Source organism: Leptodactylus fuscus, chromosome 5 (genome assembly GCF_031893055.1).
Source record: "Leptodactylus fuscus isolate aLepFus1 chromosome 5, aLepFus1.hap2, whole genome shotgun sequence".
Taxonomy (NCBI): Eukaryota; Metazoa; Chordata; class Amphibia; order Anura; family Leptodactylidae; genus Leptodactylus; species Leptodactylus fuscus.
In genome coordinates, this window is record NC_134269.1 from 190,558,234 (window position 1) to 190,568,203 (window position 9,970).

The 9,970-nt window shown below is 44.8% G+C and overlaps 1 protein-coding gene across 1 annotated transcript; it reads right to left on the reverse strand.

Annotated features, from left to right (window-relative positions):
- Nucleotides 1-837: 837 nt before the first annotated feature.
- Nucleotides 838-9,930, reverse strand: CYB5R3 (cytochrome b5 reductase 3). Its single transcript, XM_075274816.1, has 9 exons — nucleotides 9,805-9,930; nucleotides 5,478-5,609; nucleotides 5,080-5,152; nucleotides 4,838-4,944; nucleotides 4,626-4,755; nucleotides 4,432-4,515; nucleotides 4,107-4,192; nucleotides 3,232-3,331; nucleotides 838-1,704 (listed from the first exon to the last, which is right to left on the reverse strand). Exons 1-9 carry the CDS (start codon nucleotides 9,823-9,825, stop codon nucleotides 1,532-1,534), a joined length of 906 nt encoding a protein of 301 aa, XP_075130917.1. The 5' UTR covers nucleotides 9,826-9,930; the 3' UTR covers nucleotides 838-1,531.
- Nucleotides 9,931-9,970: the final 40 nt, after the last annotated feature.

Below are 9,970 nucleotides of genomic sequence, written 5' to 3' on the forward strand. Positions count from 1 at the left end.
CAATGGAATTCTGTTTTGCAGCGCTGATTCTTACACTAGTTATTGTGCAAGAATCAGTGCTGAGTTACATTGTGTGCATGCACCCTAAGGGATTGGGCCCTTTATTTGGTTGAGGGATCAGCAGCAGTATACAACAGCTGCCCATACATCAGTGTTTGGTACAGATGCATTATCTGAGTCCACGAGCTTGCATGCATACATCCGTATAACCTGAGCTGATCTTAAGGCTGGGGCCCCACGGGATGTAAATGCCGCGATTTGTCTGTGTTGGAAACAAAAAAAAAAAAAAAAAAAAAAAAAAGTTTTACAGTCAGGAATTTGCAGCATGTCAATTATACCTATGGAAACGCCAGCAGTTTCCCCATAGGTATAATTGAAACAGAAAAATCAGCAGAGGAAACCTCTGCAAACTTTGTCTAAAGCACTGCAGAAAGAACCATGATGCATTGTTGCTGCGGTTTTTCCCGTGGGGCCTTGGCCTAAAGGAGAGTGGCCAGGATTAGAAAAAACATGGCTTTCTTCTTCTGTCCATAGGCTGGGTTTGATATTGCAGCTTTGTAGTGAATTGGGCAGAGCTGCAATAACTCACAACCAGTGGACGGGGTGGCGCTGTTTATTAAAGAAGGAAATTTTTTAAACACTTAACATTCTCCTTAAAGGGCCATACACCTAAAATATTTAAATAAACTATTTGAAAGTTCTTCCAGGGAAAACTTGTCAAAGCATTAGTGACCCCTCTAGTGGCAGCATGTGGTATTGCTCTTAATACTGTTAACGGCTTATCAGCCAGTCACTGGCGATGATATTAAGCAACCACATAAACCACAGTAGTCTGAGTTGAAAGTCGTTCCAAAGTCGCTGTATTTATGATGAAAGAATAAAAAATACATTGTAGACATGGAGAAGGCAGAGTCATAGGCAAAAAAAAAAGATATCTGAGGGGGCCAGATGGTGGGATATAGTGCAAATAGATGGGGAGGGGAAGTGTTTAGTGCTGATGATTTATGGGTGAGAAGCAGATAAGAGGCACGTTGTGACAGGCACGGGACGACAGACCCCCAACACATTCCCTAGTGTTACTGGACTACAACTCCCAGCAGGGAATGTTGAGACTCTCACTTACTCAAGTGGCTTTCTTTGGTCTAGTCAAGTCTTGACTGAACTTTTACAACCCCCACCCAAAAGAGCTGAACCACCACCTACCTAGTGCATTAGAGGACATGGCGTATCTGTCCCTTTAAGACCCCCTCATCAATACTTTACCTAGTGCATTAAAACATATGTGCCTGCCCCTTTAAGCCCCCTCTTCCCATTGATACATAGCGTCACTGCCAGGCTTAGGAACTTAGAGTTGTCACTAGCAGGGCCTCCCCGCTTGCACAAGTCCTCACACCCGTCACAACGATGCCCGGAGAGACAAGTAAACGACGCACAGAACGTACAGGGACGTATACAAGGCAGGAAACATTCTCTTCGCTCCCGGTTATAGGATGGCTTTGCCTTTCCAATACTTCTCAGTAAAGCTGGGTGCCTAGTAGGCAAATCTCCGGTCCTGGGGGTAGCCAATCTTGTCCAGACTGGGGTTGATGGCATACTGAATCATAGGGGGCGGGCCACACATTAGCATCAGGACATCATCACCGGGTGGGGGCATAAACGATTTTATCATGTCCTCATTGACAAATCCCTGGCTGTAATCCCAGTCTGGGGGAAAAGACAGAACAGATTAGAATCACGGTGAACAGCGCCCCCTAGTGACACACGCAAGATGTATAAAAACCAATTCTATTTTATCCTACACTAATTATTCAATAGATTTAAGTAAAAATTTAAATAAAATTTAATATAAAAAAAAAATTAGTTTATTCTACTAAAATAAGTTTATTCTAATTGTATATTTTTAAATAAATGAGTTAAATTATTAGATGTAAGTCTAATAAATATTGATGCAACATTAAAACTAAAAATATATGAATTTGAATTATACAACTTCTATTAGGGAGCGTTCACACTACCGTCGGTGTCAGACAGCTACTGTCCGCTGCTAATGTCCGTTCAAAATCTTGTGCGGACATTCGCATCGGGCATTAGCTGTATGTTACATTTTGCATTGATTTAAATGGACATCGGGTGCATTCTTTTACTGTCAGTGTCTGTCCTTAACTGTCCGTTCCCAAAGATGTCCAACTTTTCAAGCGGACAGCAAAACCCGACGTAGGTTTTTGCTGTCCGCTTGAAAAGTTGGACATCTTTGGGAACGGACACTTAAGGACAGGCACGGAGTGTAAAAGAACGCACCCGATGTCCATTTAAATCAATGCAAAATGTCACGGACACAGCTAATGCCCGATGCTAATGTCCGCACAAGATTTTGAACGGACATTAGCAGCGGACACTAGCTGTCTGACACCGACGGTAGTGTGAACGCTCCCTTGATGAAAAATTATATTTAATACATTGTTTTTGTTTTTTTTTTTTAAAAAAAAAAAAGAAAATTTAATAAATTAGTAACAGTAACTATTAAAAATATATAAAAAAAAAAAACCTTTTTTTGCAGCTTCTCTCGCCATATTTAAGGTCTCTGCTTGCTGTCAACATTCTGATCCAATCTTCCTTACAGCTAATGGTTTGTTACAGTATTATTCATTCATTCTATATAATCCCCAGCAGCAGCTCAGGCCTGGTTCACATCTGCATTCAGTATTCCGTTCGGGGAGACCGCCTGGGGACCCCCCAAATGGAATACCAAATGCATTGACAAGCTTATGAAAGAACATGGACCCCATAAACTATAATGGAAAGGTGGTGGTGGGGGTCTGTGTGTTTTCCACACGCTGTCCCCACAAATCATGCAGAAAGAAAAGTACTTCATGAACTACTTTCCTCTCCGCATCACTCGTGCAGAAAACACACGGACCCAATTATATTCTATGGGGTCCATGTACTTTCATTGCTCACCACCTGTCAATGTGTTCGGTATTCCATTGGGGTGGGGGAGTCCCCATGCGGACTCCCCGAACGGAATACCGAACGCAGATGTGAACCAGGCCTCATCTAGTCCTGATTTGTTACAATATATCAGTCTGGATCTCTGAGTATTGTCTAGATGGGATACACTGTGACAACCCCTCAGCTGTGAGTTGTCGTGGGCTCAGGACAGACTTCTGTTTATTGACAGCGAGCAGAGATCATGAGCATGGGGAGGAGTCTATAATGATTGGGTGCTCTTACTCTCGGGGGCCCGGTCCAGGGTGTACCACAATTTGAAGGCACTGGGGTGGTTTGTCCGGATCTCCTCCAACTCATCTCGTAATAGAATGTCCTTCTCAGTCTGAAAAAAAGTGAGAAAACCGACATGAATGACTTTATATAGGTGATAGACTCCAGACTCCAGTCACATCCAGAGCTGCATTCAAGTTTCTGCTGGTTACTTTTGAGAACAGACTGTAGTTTATCATCCGTCAGTCATGTGATCAAAAAAGTTGTATCTGATGGTCATTTGCCACAATGCATTACAAAAGGAAATGCACAGAATTTTAAATGCAGCTATAGATGTAAATAGAGTACAAGCAGGAATATTTTATCAATATATAGGACTGGTCTGTTCAAGGTGAATACTAACCCTGGGGAATAGCACTGGAACGTCACCTGAATGTGTTGTGTGTCTGGGTCAAGAAAAGAACAAACCAGCCTGTAGGGGGCGCCTTATTGTACAGATCTGAATGAAAGTGAAGCTATCGCCTACTTCCATCACAGCCCTCCACCTTCCTCAGCTCCTCTCAGTCTACTTCCCCCCCCCTAGTCAGTGCGTGGCACCCCTCTTTTCTGCTTTCCCCACCAGGCAGGCCCCCCCCCCACCTTACTCTTCTTCTCCTGTCACTGCCATTCTAACCACTACTTCCCCACCAGTCACACTTGGCCCACCCCCCATTAGTCACAGCAGACTAGCCCCAGCCCCCCTCAGTCACAGTGAGTATCTGTAGTTTCCCGTCTTAGACACTGGGAGAACCTCACGTTTTACCGCCACTTTATATACAGACATAGCCATCAGCCTTTATATGTCTTACACCCCCCACAAAAAAAAAAATAAAATAAATCATACAGACCTGGTTAGCAAAGAGCAGATAGCAGACGGTGTGGTCATCTTTGTCTTTGATGACAGCACGGATAAGCTGAAGCATGGGGGTTATACCTGCAGAGGAAGCAACATGAGGGTAGTCACCAATATGGCTGCTCCGAGTGAGATGGCCAATCAGTCACCCAAGGCAGGGGTGAGGCACAGACCCAGCCAATCACAGAGCATCATGATCCACTCACAAATCATCAGTAAAATGCCCACTTTGGAAAAATCTACATAAACCCATCCCCCTAAGCGTCTGCAAAAACAGGGTACATAGCATGCTGAGAGTAGTAGTTCCTCTAACATTATACCTGTGCCTCCAGCGATCATTCCCAGCTGCTTCACCTTCTTAGTAACTGGTGGAGATTTCTTATCTGGACGGATCTCAAAGGTTCCTGGAAAGAAAAGTAAAAAAAAAAAAAAAATTCTTGTAAATTCCACTAGAGGGAGCAACAGTAGTGATCACACCTGGGCCCTTGCAAAACAACATGGTTGGGGCACTTACCCTTCCCGCTGTAGGTCAGCAGCCCACTGGGTCCCCGGAAGTCAATAGTCTCCCCTATTTTCAGCGCTTCTAGATATTGAGACATTTTGCCGCCCTCTGGAAATTTGGGGTGTATGCCTCGAAAGTAAATCTGGAATGAGATAGTCAAATACATGAACCCAACAGCTTTGGTCTGAGGAGGGCGCTCTCCAGCCCCATGACAGTCCACGTACCTTGACAACCAAGTCCACAAACCCTTTATCATCATCACTGGACACCGGGGTGTACGGCCTAACAACCAAGTTCCCATCTATCCGGGCCGATAGGTAAATGTGTTGTCCTGTGGAGCAGAACGGTAAGTTGTGATGTCATCAAATCTGGTGAGGGCGGGGCTTAAAGGGTCCAATATTTACAAATCATTAACCCCCAATGTTATATGATGAATCGACAGACAGTCACATTGTATCTTCCTTACCGATGGGGAGACCCAGGATATGCTCAGGACTAGGCAGCGCAAACCGAAAGCGGCGGGTGTCATGGCTGATGACCTGAGGTGAGAAATTCAGGCTGATTATTGATCTGTCACTTATATGACACCAACATATTCCTTGGCTCTGTACAAAGAATCTAACAGGTGGGGTCAGCACTTTAACACTTTTTCCTGTGCTTGACCACAATTCCATGCACGACCAGACCTGTTCATCCTAATCCTCCTGGTCCAGAAAGAGAATGCGCAGTGCAGACTAACACACCAGTAGGATGATCATTACCGTACTTAGGTATGATTTGGGGTCAAAATTGAGACATTGGAGCCCAGATCAAGTTACCAGCCCAACCACCCCACCAAGGTGACCCACGCCATTAGGAACTTACCTCTTTGTCAACGAGCCTCAGGGGGTATTTAATGTCTGCACTCTCTAATGTGATGGCTGGGGCAGATTTGCCGAAGATCCTTCTGAAGATAGCAAAGACGATGTAGATGGGGTACCCCACGATTCTCCCCAACTGAAAGAGAATGCCAGTATTAACCATATGTCTGCTGGAGCCATAATGGACAAACCATGTAACAGAGCAGGAAGTAATGTCCTAATCCTCATCTACATGTGATACACTGTGACCAAGAGATAAGGGACATGTGACAAAGAGAGAAAGAATATATGACCTCAGTCAATGCAATAAAGAAAGTGATTGTTCTGTCTGTACTTCCCCTTTAATACTGAGTAATAGTGTGCAGCCCATCCCTTTATTACTGTGCAACAAGGTCTGGATTTAGACAGAAGCTCCCACCTACACGAGGGGTATATATAGACACAGGGACAGCACCGGACAGTCCGGAGTATTAATAATTCACGGTTAACTAAATCCTCAGCTAAGACGCCATTATACCCCGCAGGAAAGGTCACAGTGAAGAGGAAAGTACAGAACAAACCCATGTTATAAGAACTGAAGTCATGGATACTCCAGAGCTGCACTCACTGTACTGTACATTACATTACTTATCCTGTATTATACTCCAGAGCTGCACTCACTGTACACTACATTACTTATCCTGTATTATACTCCAGAGCTGCACTCACCATACACTACATTACTTATACTGTATTATACTCCAGAGCTGCACTCACTGTGCATTACTTATTCTGTATTATACTATAGAGCTGCATTCACTGTACATTACATTAGCTATGCTGTATGATACTTCAGAGCTGCACTCACTGTACACTACATTACTTACCTTGTATTATACTCCAGAGCTGTACTCACTGTACACTACATTAGTTATGCTGTATGATGCTCCAGAGCTGCACTCACTGTACACTACATTACTTACCTTGTATTATACTCCAGAGCTGTACTCACTGTCCATTACTTATCCTGTATTATACTCCAGAGCTGCACTCACTGTACACTACATTAGTTATGCTGTATGATGCTCCAGAGCTGCACTCACTGTACACTACATTACTTACCTTGTATTATACTCCAGAGCTGTACTCACTGTCCATTACTTATCCTGTATTATACTCCAGAGCTGCACTCACTGTACACTACATTAGTTATGCTGTATGATGCTCCAGAGCTGCACTCACTGTACACTACATTACTTAACCTGTATTATACTCCAGAGCTGCACTCACTGTACACTACTTATCCTGTATTATACTCCAGAGCTGCACTCACTATTCTGCTCTGTACATACATTACATATTATCTCTCAGGGTCAGTCAGTCCCCATATTCTGCCTCATCATTCCCCTTGTATTAGTCAGTACACATTTACATTCCTCCGTCCTGATGTGGAAACCATGAGCTGTCCTGTATACTGTAGCCTGTAGTCGCTGACTGCCCCGCCCACTCCCCTCAGACTCCAGGCTCCTTCTTTTATAAGAAACAGGAAGGATAACATTCAGATTTTCCAGTCTTCATGGAGTATGATGGCGGTGTTATTTCTCTATAGAGATTCTCATCTAGAAGTTTCTCTACAAATGATATCTGTGTATATACTGCCTATAGACATTCATATGTATACATATACAATACCACCATCCCACACTCACAGATGAATTTTACTACAGTCAGTTCATTTTGCCCTCTCTGGGTATTAATATGTCACCTGCACAGGAGGTGTCGAGAGATCAGCAGAATTTAGCAACATTCAAAGGTCATACAGAAGCGTGGCACAGGGTTTACTAGTCAATAATTCAGGGAACCATGAGGGCACAAGGTCCCAATGCCATCTGGTAATATAGAGTATGGCGGATATCTGGTAGGCGGAATTCCTGTGGGGTTTTTAATTTGACAAAGTATGGTGGAGTTATCTGGCGATGTTACTTAGTAATAGCATGGTGGTATTATTCACTCACAGTATAAAGGTGTTATCTACTAATAGAATTGCTGTATTATCAAGCCACTGCATGGCAGTGTTATCTAGTAACAGAATGGTGGTGTTATCCAGTTACAGGATGGCAGTGTTATTTAATAATAGTATGACTAGTCAGAACATTATGTATTATCCAGTGACAGAATGGAGAGACATTTACTTATAGTATAGTGGTATCCAATCATAGCATATTGTGTGTGTGTGTGTGTTTACTGATAGTTTAGTGGTATTATCCATTCACAATATTGCAGTTTTGTGTAGTAGTAGTAGTATAACAAATATCCAGTCACAGTGTGGCTGTGCCATCTAGTCACTTTGGTGGTGTTATTTAGTAACAGTATGGCGGTATTATCCTGTTGCAGTATAGCGGTACATAGTAAATAGTTACTGTATTCATACTTGTGGGAAGGGATAATCTATGTATGCACATTCCAACGTCCTAATACAGCAGAAGTCTCAGTGACGTCCACACTACTGACCGCACGTATCTGACTGTGAGCTAGGCTGTAATGTTCAGTGCGTAGGGCAGCATGGCCTGTACACTCCTTTAGTGACCCGATACTATCCCATACAGATCATTGTGCATGGGGTTGTTGGGTTATAGTGTCAGCCGAAACCCCCCCCCCCCCCATTATCTCCGCATTCCTATATATTCCAGACAATCCCAGGCTCCGATGAGGTCATCAGTTATTCTGGTAATGAGGAATGGAAAGATCTGGACAGGCAGCTGCAGATCTGACGCCAATGACAGTGAGGGGTCGACCTTGTGAAATATGAAATGTAACCCAAAGTGTTGTGAGGGTGGAGCATTGTCATGTGGCCTAGAGGTCTGAGGTCATGTGATCTTCGTGGACAATCTAGTGACCCATCATCCAATGCTCTACTGGAGCAGGAGCACCAGAGGGGTGTCCCATGAGCTACTAAAGAGGTTTAATGACATGCTTGGCCATCATGGACATGCTGGTGGGTAGGGACATGGATGGTGATCCCTATTCTAGCATTAATCATCAGAACCCGTCCAGTCTACCCAGGCTCCACCAACAGTCTGTGCCAGGGGGCATTGATACCAAAACACACAACACTTGTCACAGCCAAACAGACACCATGTCTGAGCTACCACCCTATCACTTTAGTGGTACTGACAACACAGATGGACAGATGTATATGGGGGGGGGGGGGGGGAACACACAAAAAAGGAGGAGAGGACAGACTCACATAAGGAGTGGGAGGAATTATAGTGTAATTAAAGGGTCAGTACCAACCACCTTGGGTTAAAAGGGGCCCAAAAGTTTATAGCCACCTTGTACAGGTCAGTCCTGGTTCACATCTGCGTAAGGTATTCCATTCGGGGAGTCTGCTTGGGAACGCATTAAAAAGTGGTTTAGCTAAGAAAACACACGGACCCCATTTTAGTTTATGGGGTCCGTGTGCTTCCTTAGCGAATTTCTTTTTAATAAATTCAGTATTCTGTTTGGGGGGCCCCAAGCAGACTCCCCGAATAGAATACCTTACGCAGATGTGAGGCACAGCCTTGGCAATAGCTATACACCCACCATCCCCAAGAAAATGGGGAAACACATAAAGGGGCGGGACAGACACAAACAAGGGGTGGGAACCATAGAGTAATTAGAAGACCAGTACCACACCCACTGAAGTAGAAGAGGCTCTCACAGACCTGAAGATGGCCCCTTCCTCTATATCCTAGTATATTTCTCTTCTACCCTTCCACGCCAGGACATTAATACCAAGGGGCACAGCTCTTGCAACAGGAATACATGCAAAAGGAGTGGACAGCGATAAAGGGATAGAAGGCTGAACAATTTAAAGGGCCAACTATGGACTTAAAGAGACCTACACAAACCCTGTATGTGGCCCCCTGTATGTTTATAGTCCACAAATGGAGGACAACCACCTGCACTAACCAGTCTAGGCCTTGAGAAGTTACCTGGTCAGTCAAGTAACTATGTTTAGGGAAGTTACTCCAAATACCTAAGGAGAGACCCTGCAGAAACCAGATCAGACTGAGCCTGTACAGAAGCTAGAGGAAGCCATGCGGGAATACATAGGGACTATTACTCTCATCAAGCTGTGGACACCTTCAAGTCTCCAGGTCTGGGGCTCACTGCGCAGGAGGCAGCTGCTGCAGAACCTCTTGCACAGCAGTCACTCCTCGGAGCAGGGACTGGTACACCGTCACACCCATCCAGGCCCAGAAGCTGGGGCAGCCCGCGGGAACGTGCCTGCTCTTGCTGTGTCATTCCTCCCGGCTCCAGCCCCGCACGTCCCACACAGCCCCGCCAATAAGCCAGTCCCGGCTTACCGTGCTGATGTGCGCCCCCATCTGGCCAGGTGACTGCGGCACCAACTACCAAGAACGACGCAAAGTTACAACTGAAGGGTCTGATATGGAATGCGGCCGAGATGTCAGTCTGACCACGCCTACTGAGCCCTGATTAGGCGAGATGTCAGGCTGACCACGCCTACTG

Coding starts and splice junctions, on each gene's coding strand:
- CYB5R3 (XM_075274816.1), bottom strand. CDS start 9,825: ATGGGGGCGCACATCAGCACG. Junction 5,153..5,477: donor TGAGGCTCGTTGACAAAGAG/GTAAGTTCCTAA, acceptor TTCTCACCTCAG/GTCATCAGCCATGACACCCG. Junction 4,756..4,837: donor TTGTGGACTTGGTTGTCAAG/GTACGTGGACTG, acceptor ATCTCATTCCAG/ATTTACTTTCGAGGCATACA.